This window comes from Larimichthys crocea, chromosome X (assembly GCF_000972845.2).
Source record: "Larimichthys crocea isolate SSNF chromosome X, L_crocea_2.0, whole genome shotgun sequence".
Lineage (NCBI taxonomy): Eukaryota > Metazoa > Chordata > Actinopteri > Sciaenidae > Larimichthys > Larimichthys crocea.
In genome coordinates, this window is record NC_040020.1 from 33,358,259 (window position 1) to 33,374,204 (window position 15,946).

Consider the following 15,946-nt stretch of genomic DNA (forward strand, 5'->3'; position numbering starts at 1 on the left):
AAACTTCCAAAGCTTTTATATAAAACCCAGGAATGCAATGCCTCCGGTGTGTTGTTGAGCGTGAACACAGAAAGCCCTTTTTACAATTTTTTTTTCGTTTTTTTTTTCTTTTTTGTCTTTTTCTGACAGTCTTGTACTGTAACTGCGTTAAGCTCAAATATGCACCTTGTTGTGTGGTCTCATCGTTGTGTCCAAACGATTTGATCTGTGAGAAAACCACCAGGCCTGACGCCAAATCGCAAAAGGTCAGTGGATTTGTCCTTCGTCAGGTTTTCCAGTGAAGTCTGTGTTGGGAGTGGATCGTTGGCCCCAGCCTCCTGCCCTCCCCCCCTCCCCTGCCCATCTTGTACAGCATATGTTTCAGTCCACGAAAAAAAGCAGCAACAGGTTCTGCTGGTAAATTAGAAGCAGTGGTACATTGCCCACCCCCAACCCCCAACCCCGAGGTGAGCTGTGGCAATCTCATCACTCAGGCCGCCCCCCTCGTCTGGGAGACCAAACCACAGCCCACTAAAACACACCAAGCTGCTGCAGAAAAAAAGTAGACCTACACATTTCAATACAAAACAGAATCATGATTGAATATAGAGCTGGGATGCAACACATTTTCAAAAAGAAAAAAAAATGTTTGGTTTGATTACCTTTTGTTGGGATTTTTAATGTACAGTCACTGGAAATAATACTAACTCAATACATGTTTCATCATTTAAAAAAAAGAAAAAAGAGAAATGAAAGAAAACACTCAATGTAAATTGATTTAAAATAAACAATCCTGATCTGAACTGCAATAAGCTATTTTGTTTGCAATGGAGAAAGCAGGATAGGGGAAATCTTAAAACATCTCAAAGACACAAAGACCCTTTTACAGTTCAAGAGAGCAAGTTCCTTTTAAGATTGACAGGATAAAACATCCCCGCAGAAAGTTTCTTGTATATTCTGAGCCTGCTAAACGCAACATTTATATTTAATTGATACAAATTTACATGATAAACTGTTTTTGTTTAACAGATAAAATACTTCTTTATGAAACAAAATGCCCCCCATTAAAAATAACAATGGGAGGCTAATGTGTGTTTTTTTCTTAATATAGAGGATGCCAATGTGTCTAAAAAAGTGCATAAGAGCAGCAGCATTGCTGCTGGACAGTGTGGGACAGAAGACATTAAAAAAAAGAAAAGAAAAAAGATTAAATTACAAATCTAAATCAAGGGAACATTTTCCAACTAAGATTCTTAGGAGACCCTGTTAAAAAAAATACAGAAAAAAAAATAAGGATATTAACAAAAAAAGGAAGTGTTACCTGTCAATGTTTTATTATCAAACCTTTTTTTGAAGCTCTGATACACTCATCACTTGCTCCGGAGACTCAGATAACGTCTTTTTCAAAACGCCTGATATGTTGGTCAATGATCAAATTGAATGACAGCTATGCAGCCCAACACTGAAGATAATATCAAATAAGTAAACATAACTAAAAATTGCACTCAAGGCAACAACCAGGATTTGTATACATATATAAAAACATCTCCTATCATTTATCCCACCACCTATGTATGTTTGACTTTTCAATACCTCTTTGTCACACAAAAGCATCGTAGACGGATGTCACAGCACCACCCGCTTTGGAGAAAAGTCCAACTTGCTTCTTTTTTTCTTTTTTTTTTCCAAGCATGTATGATTGGCATTTCTCATATGTTTACATTACTAGCTTAATGTTTAACAACTACTGCTGCTATTTGTTAAAAAGATCTCCAATCATCCTATTTTACAACTGATATCTCTTGCTCTGACAGATTAATGCAACAGCAAAAAAAAAAAAGAAGGAAAAACTAAAGTAAAAACAGCAGTAATAATAAAAAAAATGTACTGAAATAATTTATATCTTTGTATTCTCATGGACAATTGCGTTTAGAAATGAACCACTGGATCACTCTAAACATAGGCACAGTTTAAAAAAAAAAAAAATACAAAAAAGAAATTATAAACACGCCATCATTAGACCTTTGTTCTCTGTGGTCAAGAATTAACATAAGTTATCTTGAGTGATGTAAGAAAAAAAAAAAAGGGCATATAAAAAAAACAAAATAAACAAGATGACAAAGTTAAAATTACGGCAGCAGCAGTAAATGTGAAGTTCCAAAGACTTTTTTTTGTTTGTTTTTGCATACAATTGTATCCTTGCTCACATAATAGATGCTTGTAATTACTGTAAATACATTGGCAATGGGAGCACGGTTTATATGGTTAAAAGACTTGCCACTTAGCTCACAGTTACTCAATATATATAACTTTATATATCTTCAGTTTTGGCAAAGAGATGGAAATATTTTCCTCTTGGATGATTCGGAATGAAAGATGAGCGGGGGTGGCTGGGGTCCTAAAATGACCGTGATAAACTCTGGAGTAACAGAAGTCAAGTCTCCAAAGATTTGCCTTGTTTCTGCCCAAGGATGGTGAAAGAAACATTTTCTTCTTCTTCTTCTTCTTCATCATCCTCCTCCTTGTCTTTGCCCCAGACGCTGATTGTGGCAAGTCTGTTTTCTTTACAGTGTATGATACACGTAATGGGGGCGGGCAGGCGAGAGGGTGCAGAGCAAGTGGAGGGCCTGGAGTTAAGTAGGACTGGGATTGAGCTACTCTTGGCTCAGACCATGGCACGGTATGGTCCCTGCATCTTGAGGAACTGGATGATGAAGGAGGGGCCTCCCGCGACAATCTGTGGAGGCAGGTGGCTGAGGGGACAGTTCTCGATGCTCATGATGGACAGCTTGCTGCAGAGGGCCAGTTCGAACGGGAGGCTGTGCAAGTTGGGGTTGTCGTTGAGGTACAGTTCCTCCAAGTTCTCCAGTGTACCTGAGGACAGACAGCAGATACCGTTAGTTAGGGCATGTCTGAAAAAAATAACCTCCAAGCAACACATGTAAATAAAATTTGATTTGGGGAATAAAACCACTCTGAACTGTAATAAAGTTTGCTAAAGTTCACATAAAACAGAAATGTATTTTAATGCATCAAAACAGAATTTACTGAACCACGATACTCAGCCCTGCAAGAAATGATAAGACCGTTATTTACAAGTGTTTCCTTTAGAAACAGAATGGTTGGTATCTTTGCTTAAAAAATGTCTGAGAGGGTTATTCCACTATCAAAATAGTTGGTGATTCATTCTCAGTCGATCAACTAATAATTTCAGCTCTATTGACGCTGTATCTATTCTTTGTACAACAACATGACCGTTGTGTGCATGAGCTCTGTATCAGTAAAGGGGCAAGTCGTTAATGCTCCTCACCTCCAACGAATGATATATAAACTGGCATGCATAGTCTTCTTCAAGGCTTTGGTATATCTTAGTTACAGTAAGAATACTTATTGTAAAAGATAAACTCTTAGTGATAGTGTTTATACATTTTATACTGTCATACTAAAAATATATCAAGATGTTGTTGTTTCTAAATAGAAACTTAAATACTTCCAAGCCACAGGTAGAATTCAGTCTAAAAATACACCCACCTTTAGCCTCTTCCTCCACATATCTTAATCTCTGGCTTAACTCTTAACTCTTAAGTAGTAACCAGCCTAGCCATGTGGGACCAATCAAGGGGAAGGGTCAAGGGTGGGACACACTGTGGACTGTTGAGCTCTTAAATCCTAGCTGTTTGGGTTAGCTTTTATCAAGGAAACAATGTTTAACTTTAAATTCAAAACACTGACTTGTAAAGTGAAGAGTCTCAAAAAGCGGCACTAACTTTAAATATTGTTGGTAGAACAAATAAAAAGTTAAATATTTAAAGTTAGCCAAGTTGTGCCTTTTACTATTAGAATAAACACATATATACAAATTCAATGTGACGGTCTTATGTCATGTGGGGGAAACTGAGGCTGGAATAATTTCAGTTTCTTGTTTTTTAGGTCGTTTAGATTTTTTGTGTTTAGTTTGGGGTATTTTTTAAGACATGATAAAATTATGTGCCAAAATTAAAGATTGTGTAGCCAAGATGTACAAATATCCATTTCCTTTCCTCCGGCAGACACAGAGTTCTCTCTCTCAGTGAAGCATCCTGGGATCAGTTCTGCTTCTCCACTGTCACTTGAAGACACGGCCCTTCCAGGAGTAAAGTAACATTTCTCCAGCCCTGAGCAGATTACCGATTTACGTAGTTGGTGGTTTGAGGGAAGTACTTACCAATCTCCTCTGGAAGGTGTTGGAGCAGGTTCTCCCCCAGACCCAGATGAGTTAAGTTGGTAAGGTGGCCGATGCCTCTGGGTAACGTAGTCAGCTGATTATTTGTCAACACCAATTTCTAACGAGAGAGTAAGAGAATAGGACGTTTGTAAGGTTGTTGAAATGCTAACTGGATAGAAAATGTTACATTAAGTTACCAAACATACTGAGAAAATAAATCTATCCCTCTGGTTCAGTTTTATCCAACACCAGTGTCCAGTCCTCACAGGGACCAGCTGTGGATGATTCCTTCCTCAAAACTAAAAATGTCTGTATATGTTGAAGAATTAGGCTCTCATCTTTGTTTTTTTAATGACACTACATCAGGTCAACCCAGGTTCAACCCACTAACCTATTAGATGTTTGGACATGTATTCTGATTTTTTCTTACTGATTCAGGTTCTCATGAGTTCCTTGTTCTAATTACTAGCCTGTTATTTAGAGTAAGTAAATAAACCAACTCCACCTTTATTTACAGAATTATTACAGACATTGCATCTCCGTCTGTTGTCTTTATGGCAGAATACATATACAGGCCATAAACTGAAACTCAAATTTATTTTAAAATAAAGATGTTATGATTGAAGCAGTGTAAATTAAACTAAACTAAAAAAAAACTTAAACATGATAAAAAAATTCTGTAACACCCAACAATAAAAAGCCTTCAGGTATAAATGGAGGACTGGATTTTCTAGAAAACTTACCTGTAAATCTTTAAGATAAGCTATTTCATTAGGTAGACATTCCAACTTGTTCTCCTCCAAGTCCAGCTCCCGTAGCTTTCTTAAATTCCCAATACCATGCGGTAACTTCTTGAGAAGATTATTGGACAATATTAAAACCTGTTAAGACAGTGACATTTTTCACAATTAGAAACAGATCTAAAGAAGCAAATACTCAAATGAAGCCAGATGAAACTTTGAATGAAGTGCACATATCCACTGTGCTGCTCTATGAATATGCATGTTCAACAACAATAATAATTAAAACGTCTTGAGAAAGGGGTGATACTTTTAATCCCTATCTGTAGAACAACCGAACCAAAACCTTAGTTTAGAGGAAATGTGTGTGTGCAGTAGTTAATGTGGCAGTAAGTGAATGTGGTGAGAAAATCCCTATAGCTATCTATGTTTAGTACATTATCCATTAACTTCCTAAGATAAGGGCTGTAATGTTGGGACATAATGGCATTCCTTATTACTGGTTCCGCAAAATATATGATTTATGTAATGAGAGACTAATTCTTCAATAAAATAAAAAAATAAATAAAAATAAATTTTAAAAAATCACTGGAAATTGCACTGGCAAGCTAAATTTCTACTGTGTGTTTGCAAGACTTACCTCCAGAGAGACTAAGCCACAGACGTCTTCTGGGATCTTTGTCAGCTGATTGGTGGCCAGGTTCAGCTCGACCATGCTTGTCCATGTGCCAAAGTCCAATGGCAGAGATGTTAACTGGTTGTCCTGAAGAAGACAATGGCATACCTTTATTAGCAAAATAAGTGACAATCCAGAGGGTCAACACAAGGACGACGCTGTTCGAGAGGCTGAGTAGACCAGCGCGCTATGCCAGCTATGTTACCTGGCGCCCGGATAAAATATTTCCAGTGGAGGTTTAAAGCCAAAAAACATCCAGCGTGAACATACAACCAGTTGAAGGTTTTTAATGCTTGCCTGTACATTCCTGGCTGAAGGCCAACACAAACTTCAACAGAGGTGCTGTTCAGACAGCGCTCGCTCTTAACAACAGTTGAAACAAATATGAGCCAACAGGAGTTTTTTCAGCACTCCACAGTGGTGCACTTTAGTCTCACAAGGCACAAACCAGGAGATGGTTGGTATTACATGCAAATGCATTTTTTTAAAGCACGATTTCCTGCACTACTTATTTTCACTACAATGAACAGATTTTCACCCCAACTTCAACAAGCAACACTCTAACAAGGTCTTTACTACTTAGCTTCTTTAAAACAACAAGTGTATGATTATACCCACCTTAATAGTTCCAGCTCAGCTATTAAATTAAAGATATAGCCAAGCGTACATCTAACAATCCTAAAGACAAGACAGGGAATTTACCACATGACATTTATAAACGTATCTTTTGTTCAAGATTTAAAACTTGTGCATTATTCCTGTGAGTGAATCAACTTTGTTTTTGATCGGCTCAAGTAGGACAAGAAGGTCCAATTAGATCCCACGTTCCCACAAGCCATTTACACTGAAGTTATTTTGACATGTCACCGCAGGAAAATCACAGATGTAAATAATAATGATAATAAAAAAAGGTTTCAGGGTCCTGGTGTTTTGCATATTGACTCAGTGGGAGACTTGAATAGAACAACGCTAATGTTATGTAATTAGTAACACCCAAGCTTTTCCTACTATGACAAAATTGTCGATTAAGATTTTGCGATGATAACTTCTGAATGGAAAAAAATAAAAGTATGAAGCAGACAAACTTATAATTTCAATTACAGTTGCCTCAAGAATTTATCTCACCGATTTTACAGACAAACATGAATATATACCTTCATATTAAGCTTGCTTAACACTTTGGCCCTGGAGAAGATACCAAAGGGGATCTTGTTGATGCGGTTGTGCTCCATGTTGAGGGAGTAGATGGTGGAGAACTGGGATGGTCCACCCACAGGGTACGACTGGAAGCAGTTCCTCGCCAGTGTTAGACTGGTCAGGTTGGCCAGACTTGACAGCAGGCCCTGATGAAGCACAGAGATGTATGATCAGGACAGGACTCTATAAGTGTGGTATTTGCTCTGGATGGACTAGTAGCCCTCGGACGTACATGAGAATTTAGGTGGATTAGATATATGTACTGCAAACGACAGGCATTTTAGTTAAGTGAATTCTAGAGCGCAGACACAGAGGGATCGAGGCTCCAGCGAGAACTTGTTTCCAGGAAATGGTTGAAGTTGATTATTAGTTAGCATAATAGAAATGAAGACTGAAAATAATTATCAGCATCATTATTGTTATTAAGCAGTTATGTTTGAAATTAAATTCTCTTTTGGTTCTACTTACCTCTGGCAAAACTGAAATGTTGTTGTTTTCAAGGTTTAGCTCCTCCAGTTCTCGACATTTGGCTAATGATCTGGGGATAGCTGACAATCTGTTGTATCTTAGACCTAAGCGATTTATGCTTGCCAGATTGCCTACAACCACACAAGAAAAACATATCTTAAGTCTTTTTTTCCTCTTTACATCATCAAATCTAGTAAAGAGTTACAGAATTAACAAAGACACAATGGCCTTGTTTTTGAGTCCTAAATTACCTATAGTCTCTGGGAGGTCCAAGAGCTCATTGTGCTGCAGGTCGAGGTTGGTTATCTGTGTGCAATTCCCAATCTCCTTCGGTAGATGCTCCAACTGGTTATGGGCAACATCCAGAGTTATGAGGCTGCACAGCTCCCCTACAGAAAGATTCACAACAAATTCAGATATTTAGCTTATTCAAGATGAGTGTTTTCAGTAACCCACCATCTGTCCAACTGAAGACATCCACTTATTTGTCTAATTTTCTTTTTACAGAATGGCGTTGGTGCAAAGCTCAGGACAATTTACCAGGTTAATTAGACAGAAGTCTCTCTTATGGTACATTTAGAAACATACAATGGGCAGCTAAATTCATTCAATAAGTATGCGACTTTAATGCGCTAAAGAAGGGTGTGTACTCAATGACCAATGGTGGTAGGGCCCAACAGTACAAGAATGATGTGAGTCTAGATGTCCTGTACTCTGGATGGAAATTAATAATAACTAAATGCTATATATGAAATGGTAGCTGACTACTTCCTGCAATTATCTGATTTCTCATGGCACCAAAAAGGTTGGCTTCTTGTGTACAGTTTTTCTCACCTATCTCCGCGGGCAGCTGTTTAATCTTGTTCTCACGAATGCTCAGCATGGTGAGCTTGGATAGGTTTCGAATATCCTTCTCCACTGTTGTGATGCGGTTGAAGCGCAGGTACAGCGTGGTCAGACATGTCAGCCGATAGACAACAGCCGGTATCTCTCGGAGCTTGTTGTGCCGAAGATCGAGCATTCGAAGCATCTTAAGGGAGTCCAGGGAGTCAGGCAAACTGGTCAGGGAGTTCTCGCTCAGAGCCAAAGTGACCAGGCCTGACAGGCAACCCACCTCAGCTGGCAGGCTCTGCAGCTTGTTGCTGTACAAGTAGAGTTCAGCCAGCTGCGTCAACTCCTTAATGGAGGTGGGCAGCATGTGAATGGACCGTTTAGATAGATCTAGTCTCATTGAGTTCTCCTCCCGGCACTTGTTAAGCTCTTTGATCACCTCGGCATTGCTGGACTTCTTGCGCGTACCTGGTGCCGGGTTTGGCCGCTTTATCGTATTGTCAACGGAGAAGGCAACACCCGGTGTTGAGCTGCTGGTGTCCTTCTTTCCTTCTTTGGCATCTTTCCCTTTGGTCTTCGCTTCTTTGCCACCATCCTTGACTAAGCCGGCTAGAGCCTTGGCCTCCTTTTCCCTTTCTTTCCCGGCTGGACCACCTTTGGGGTCCTTTTCTTTCGAATCCTTTTCTTTACCTAAAGTACTACTCATGACGACGTTATCGGGCCTCCTGCAGAGTTGTTCATGGGAGTCTCTCGTCAGGTTACTTATTTGGGAAAAAGGGGACACAGACAGCCAAGAAGGCTTTTAAAGAAAACATCCCTGTGCAGGCCCAGACATTTATGATTATCCTTGAAATAAAGGCCTTGTGATCCAAAGGTTTTTTGGATACTTTTGATACTTTGTTCCTTTGTTAAAATGCCATGGGAGAAAAAATCCTTTGAAGTAGCTGGATTGTGGCACCCATGGGCCACATGCTTAAGTGTTTGAACTGCATACAATCCCAGGACCTTCGGATAGAAGTTCTTTTAGGCCGCAAAGGTCATCAAGGTTTTTTTTTTATCTCTCGAAAATTTGCTGTTGGGGAAAAGAAAAAATACATTTTGGTCATATTTACAATTTCATTTTGACACTTTACAAACATTCTCTGCATTCTGAGGGTCAACGATTGAGTGGACTGCCTGGGCACTTGGTCACTTGTTGCTATCATTTCAAACAATGATAATGAATAACTATGGCTCATTCTTTATTTTCTGCCAATTCACTGAAAAACTAAACTAGAGAAACTAATCAGTTTCAAAAAGATTTTGAATCCAGATTTTCTTTCATCATGCACCCACAACAAAAATGCTTAGATTTCTATTTAGTTAGTTTAATTGAAGTACTAATTTAAAGAAATTATAATGTAGCCTTCTGTTTTATACATTAAAACTATATGCTGTCAGGTTGGGGACGGACAAAACAAGACATTTAAAGACATCACCTTTCTGACATTTTATTGATCAAACGATTAACCAATTATAACAAATACTAGCCTAAACAGTTCACTACACAAATATTTTGACAGTGTCAGTCTTGAATCTTTCCCACTAGGTGAGGATTAGTTCCTTTGCAAATGTTAATTAATAGATTCACCCGTGTCTCTTATTATGGCTCAGACATTACTGCTAAATATGTTTCGTTAATAAAGTGACTTCTGAAGTGACTTCTTCTAGAATCGATCCAAACAACTTTTTGTTGCAATAGTACTAGTTACACTGAGCCCATATAATTTAAAATCAAAATCAATAACAGTGTGTGCAAACAGTAAGCAAGACAATTTTCAGCTTGCATAAGTTTGCGGCAGGCACCTAGGGTGTGCGCCTTTGTTGGCACCTCGCAGCTCGATGCAGACAGGTTGAAAACCGAGAAAGAAGATAAAACCACTTTTTAAATCACTACATTAAAAAAAAAATCTGATCTATTAGGTATCAAATCAGTATGGCGTCAGTTTCAAATATCGTTTTGGTATCCAATATCATGACAACACTAATAAAGACTGACAATTTGGCAGAAATTGATGCAATGTCGGGACGAACTTTTAGCATTTTCCAGCTATTTCAGCAACTTTTTACAGGTGAACCACCTCTGAAGAACTGCTGATAGTTAAAAACGTGCCTGTCCAAGCTATCCTGCCACAGCAAATCCACACTGACCATCCCCTCACAACAGATTTTATGCATAATACTATAGAACAGTACGTGACATGTTACACATATACATAGACAAATTTTAGGGTGGGTCTCCTGTGGGCTTTGGTGTAATGTATGCTGCATAATGTAGAGGAAAAATAAACAAACACAATAAGAAAAAGGAGCCTTAATACTGCCTGGCAATATCCTTCCTCATACATGAGACAAAAAGAACGCTTCAACAGGTTTGGTGGGTTGTCAGCACTATGAGTTACGTGGAGTCCAAGCAAATCTGTTGAATGTACTAAGCATAACCTCACACCAACTTACTCCTACTAAACAAACATGGCCCCGTGGGTGTTGACTTTACTGTAAGCCTACAGCCCCACCTAAACATGCATTCAAGCCATTTAGCCGTCCCCTATAAAGTTTGTAACGCCACAATCACATTGGGTATTTACGTCTCAAAAGACAAGCCGACGAAACACACAACCCTGTTGGATCTTTACATGTCAAACTGAGCCAGAATGTCTCTGGCGGCCCGTCTCTGTTTAGTCTCTGTTGCTGTTGTAGCTCTGTGACTGTGGAAAGCTCTCTCGCACTAGTACAAGCTAAGCCGTGGTAAAAAGAGAGGCAGGTTTGGCTCGGGATCAGAGCTAAGTGAAAAGGTTAGGACTGCTGAGAGTAATCTTTAGAAGTGGCCTTCAAAGCATGAAGTCCCCACAACAACAGGTCATATGACCTTTTGGGTAAAAGAAATGTTGGGTCAATAGCAGCACCCCTTACATGATAGAAGGCTTGACAGTGCGATGTGTAAATAATAAAAAAAAAGGTATCTGCTACTCTCTCAGCCTGTCATAAATAAGAGGGTGAACATCTAACACTTGCTGTAATGGGCATACTTATGTACAAAATAATTATCAACATAATATGAGAAAAGCCAGGCCAGCCCAAATGCTGGGGCCATCTAAACCAAACTGTTCAAGCCACTTCCTTTTATGGTTGCACTTCATGTCCCTGCCGTGGTACATCACTCTGTTCACAAGCTGCATGTAAACCTTATCTGTATGATTTATCACTGTATGCAAAGATGTAACCTTTTCTGCTTAAAGCAAATCAATTAAAATTTCCTAGTTGTTCTTTACTATTTGTAATGACATTTATGACATGTCATATTATTTAGCAGCTCTTGCAGGAACTCTTCGGTCATCGTTTTCCCAGGACATGAAAACAAAATAGTAACCATAGACATAATCATAGTTCAAACTTTGAACTGAATGCTGATCAAATGACCAAAGGCGGCCTGGCTTCAGAAGAAGATAGACGAGAAAACTGGGTGTGCTGGAAAACCACAGAAACAGTGGCTTGGTGATATTCAGTTTCTTTTCCATCCCTGACAACTTTAAGGCAGTGCCCACTAGTTGTGCATGAATGTAATGATTTGGACGGCCTATGCATATGCGAAGGGATACATCGAAATGTAAACAACCCGTTAGTTGTGCACAAAATGGCAGAATCGCTTGGTGGTGATAGAGTTATGTATGTTTTGATCAGAAAACTGCACTATTCATAGGTGCTCTGTGTGTGCGTGTGTGTTTGTGTGGGTGTTGTATTAGTGCTGATGCATGTCCATCAGCACTAATACACCATAAAGTGCTACTAAACACTTGGACTTCATGGCACTTGCAACCCACATAGAAACTAATGAAGTTTCCATTAAGGATATCTTGGGCCCATCTGATAATGTTAGTGCATTTCTGCCTAAGCGGAGCTTGTCATCATGTCTTTGTAATGCATTATAATGGGTTAAATGAGAAAGGCATCAACGTTAGTTAACGATGAATAAATGTGACAGTGCTATGATATGACGAAACGCAGCGGCTTGTGTTATTGTTTGACAGTGTGCTGCCATGCATGTGCAAGAAATGACCGGTTTAAAATGTCTATCTGTGTAAAATTGCGGGAGGAAAAATAACAAAACAGAGGTGAGGTGGCAGCTCTCAGCTACAGACAGCACTCCACAGGACGCAGCTAGCTTCACGGCTCCGTGTGCCAATGACAAATCCTTGGAAACTGATTACCGACAAAACGGTGCCAGGTCGGGGAGTTAAGTCGCCTTTCGAGATTATTTCATTTGCATAACATGAACGCCTAAAGAAAGCATACCCGGCGGTGGTGCCACTGTGGGGTCAGTGAGTAAGAATAACACACTGACGCGGGTAGTAACGGTGCTACACGGTAACCAGCTAACTAACTGTCGTTAGCCAACTCACGTAGCTGGGCTGAAAATGTCCAGCTAAGCCTTTTGACACCGACTGTGAGGGGATATTTTACACTAAATGTATATCTCAAACGAGAAATATTCTAAAAAAAAAAGAGGGGGTAAAAAAACCCACCGACTGAGGCTGCTGAAACGACTGACAACAAGGCAGGAAATAAAAAAACCGAGCTAAGCTAAACGTCAACAGCAAAGCAAACGTCAGTTACTGCTAACCTGCTAACGTCAGCTAGCGAGCAGCTTAGCCCAGCGGCTAACAGGGTTTCAGCGAGCGATCCTCCGAGTCAGATGAGAGATAATAAAACAAACGTCACGTTAAACGGGAAACACGGCGTCGCCTTCCCCGCGTACATATTTACTCACATCCAGCGGTTAGCTTCATCTCAAGCAGAGCTAACTCTATGTGTGTGTGTGTGTTGGTGTAGGCCCGAGCAGAGCGGAGCTGCTGTCGGACGCGGACCGACCCGTCCGCCGTGAGTTCGACCGAGAGGGGGAAACCCTCCGCTGCAGCCAGCTGAGCGCAACCGGGCAGCAGAGACACCCAGGCGAGAGAAGAGCCGGCGGAGACGGGGATGATATCCAAAAGCGGGGCGGCCGACACTTTGAAAGGCACACAAGGTGTGGACTAAACACAGCGTGTAAGCGCCCGTTCCCGTGTTGAATATTAGCGGAGGAAAAAAAGAAAACACAGTGAAAAAACAGCGGCCATTCCGAAGCTGAACAAAAGAGTGCGTTTCTACTCACCACCGCAAAATCACACTTTAGCACCACACACGCCGTAACAAGAGGCTGGCGGGTGTATTATTTCAGGAGTTAGGCGTAGCCGTGCTGCGAGGCTAAAACGTCCACTGTTAATGTGATAATATAACTGTTTTACCTTCAGAGGTGTGACTCCGCCATCCTCGCTGCTTCCTCCTCTTTTCCTACACTGCTGCTCTGCTCCCCTCCCTCCCCTGCCACCAAACTGCGTCATTCGCACGCCTAACCAATGTTATCACGAGACTTTGAAATACAATCAAATATTACTGGATAAACATTGGCTTCATTTACATATATATATATATATATCTGAGAGAAATCAACGAATTCTTTTTGTTTTTGTCCAGCAGTAATACTATAAATAATACTAGTAATACTATTAATAATACTCCTCATTACAAGTCATACATTTAAGATTGCGTGTGTTTGCAATGATTTTACCCCTAAAAGTTACCTTGTTTCAAATCTGAAAAATTCAGATTATATGAACATACAAATATTTTTCATTAAAAAAAAATCTGACTGCTGGAAACAAAATGTCTTCTACTTGTTTTACTTCTAACTAAAATAATTTCCTCCTGGGATTATTACTAAAGTATTTCTGATTCTGATTCACCATGAAGTCTATTCTCATTGGCCTGAAAGTTCCTCATCACACTTGTGTGAGTTGAATATTTCAACATGATTAGATGATTTTACAAAACCATGCTTTAAACTCAGATTTAAGGTGAGCACAGAGAAACTCTCATCCCTCAGTAGATAAATGTGTAAACAGCCTTCTAGTGTCAAACTCTGCACATATATCATCCTGCACAAAAATCTAAGTGAAGTGACTATAAGCAAACAAGTTTTTTAATGCAGAGGGATAATTAGCACTGCAAAAGATAATGGCAGTATCAAAAGTAAAAGTAAATAGCCCATTTTCAGTGGATTATATGATATCTTTATAATTAATAAATGTCTACTTTATATTATATTATTCATTTAAGTTTAAACTATAACAACTATTTATATATATATAACTATATTAAGTTTAAACTTTTAAAGTTTACAAGTTTCATTTCCATGTTGCAGTTGGTGAAGCTAGAGCTATTTGTAATTACTTTTTACTATGTTGGGTAATTTCATCTATAACAATGAATCATGTTTTATAAAATTAATATATTATTGTATAAATATAAATGTTATTCTGTAATCTGTAAACTTTCTGTCAATGTATCTGTCAAATAAAAGTATTGGTGGTGTCAACAGTATGATATTTTTCCCTGAAATATAGAGGTAAAATAATAATGTGAAATGTAGAGCGCAAATACCTTAGATTATATATATTATAATAAATGTACTACAGATTTTATAATACAGTAACTAATATTAACAAAGACACTTGTTACACAAGATGTGAATTTATATATTATTATTCTCTCTCTTATTCTTTAATCGCTGTAAATGTGATAACCTAACTGGTTGCTGGTTGCTGTGCTGGCTGTATTTGTTGTATATATTTAACCACTTTCACATCAAAAACATATTATAACCATAAATATGCAAAACTCTTGAACAGATGAAAAATCAAACCCTACAGTCATGATCTCTGCTCGTGTTGTTCTCGGGGCCGCCTGTAGGTGTCAGTAAAGCACCGCGCCTGGGAAATGAAGCGAAGAAGAAGGTCACGTGACTCCCGCGGACGCGTTGGCTTGACAACCGCTGTAATCTTCACCTGGTGCTAAACAAAGGTGAGATTATCAACAACTCTCTTTAATAAACAGCGTCCTTTCTTTCTGTATTCATGTGTTAAACGTGTTCACACACAGCAGTAGTGAATATATTTGGCAGGTAGCGTTACTTTAGCTGGGCCTGCTGCCTAGCTACGTGCTAAACGTAGCTCCGATTATTCCTCCCAGTCTTTAAATCAGCTCAAACACTCAGTCAGTCGCTTTGCTTCAAGGTTAGAGTTAATATTTTCGGACATTGACTCACTGGAGACAATGCTTCAAAGCGTAATAGTGCAATAGAAACCTGAAGCTTCAACATTATTGTAACAACGTTAAATAAATGCATGTAATCCATCACAGGACAGCACTGACACTCAGCTGTTTTCCTTTAGGATGGTCTGGTGTTGTCTGTGTCCGAGCTGTACTGATAATATCTTTTATATATACCGATATACTCTCATAGGTAACTAACTGGCTGCAAACCAAATGTCACTATTCTCTGTATTGCTGTATGTACAATATTATCGCTGTACATTAAACTTGTGCCCTAGCCTTGTCTCAGTGCAATCTCTCTCTGTTTGTCTTGCATCGGAGCATGAGTCAGGTCACCATTCATTTTCAACTGAGGAAGCAGTTATCACGATGACCAAGCAGTGTTTTTAAATCGTTGTGCATGTCAGATTAAATACGTTTAAAGCAATAAACTAATACACATTTACCTTTCAGCGAGCACTCAGAAGACACAATGCCAGAAGTCAAGTCAATATTCAGAGAAGTTCTGCCTAAACAAGGTTTGTACCACAGCAGATAGCAGTCCTTACAAACAAAAGATTGTTTGTGGAGCTCAACACAACATGTGAACTGTTTAGAAATTTGCGAAAGCTTGCAAAATTAGTCAGTGGGTGTTCTGTGCTGTGTGCTCTCTCTTTACAGCTC

At 39.2% G+C, this 15,946-nt stretch overlaps 1 protein-coding gene and 1 long non-coding RNA gene across 5 annotated transcripts; one reads left to right on the plus strand and one right to left on the minus strand.

The window, feature by feature from the left end:
- shoc2 (SHOC2 leucine rich repeat scaffold protein) lies at window positions 1–13,511 on the minus strand. 3 transcript variants are annotated; one of them, XM_010734919.3, is made up of 9 exons: window positions 13,417–13,511; window positions 8,099–9,167; window positions 7,516–7,653; window positions 7,265–7,395; window positions 6,754–6,942; window positions 5,564–5,686; window positions 4,927–5,064; window positions 4,184–4,301; window positions 1–2,853 (listed from the first exon to the last, which is right to left on the minus strand). In XM_010734919.3, exons 2-9 carry the CDS (start codon window positions 8,799–8,801, stop codon window positions 2,645–2,647), a joined length of 1,749 nt encoding a protein of 582 aa, XP_010733221.1. In that variant the 5' UTR covers window positions 8,802–9,167; window positions 13,417–13,511; the 3' UTR covers window positions 1–2,644. The 3 variants fall into 3 exon arrangements, with proteins under 3 accessions (XP_010733221.1, XP_019127525.1, XP_027139350.1); XM_019271980.2 differs by having other exon boundaries at window positions 13,284–13,510; XM_027283549.1 differs by lacking the exon at window positions 13,417–13,511 and adding an exon at window positions 12,903–13,006 and having other exon boundaries at window positions 75–2,853.
- LOC113746690 (uncharacterized) lies at window positions 9,176–15,752 on the plus strand. 2 transcript variants are annotated; one of them, XR_003463048.1, is made up of 4 exons: window positions 9,176–12,449; window positions 12,965–13,157; window positions 14,921–15,031; window positions 15,737–15,752. It is a non-coding gene; the product is annotated as an uncharacterized LOC113746690 (long non-coding RNA). The 2 variants fall into 2 exon arrangements; XR_003463047.1 differs by having other exon boundaries at window positions 9,176–12,359.
- The last annotated feature ends 194 nt before the right edge of the window (window positions 15,753–15,946 follow it).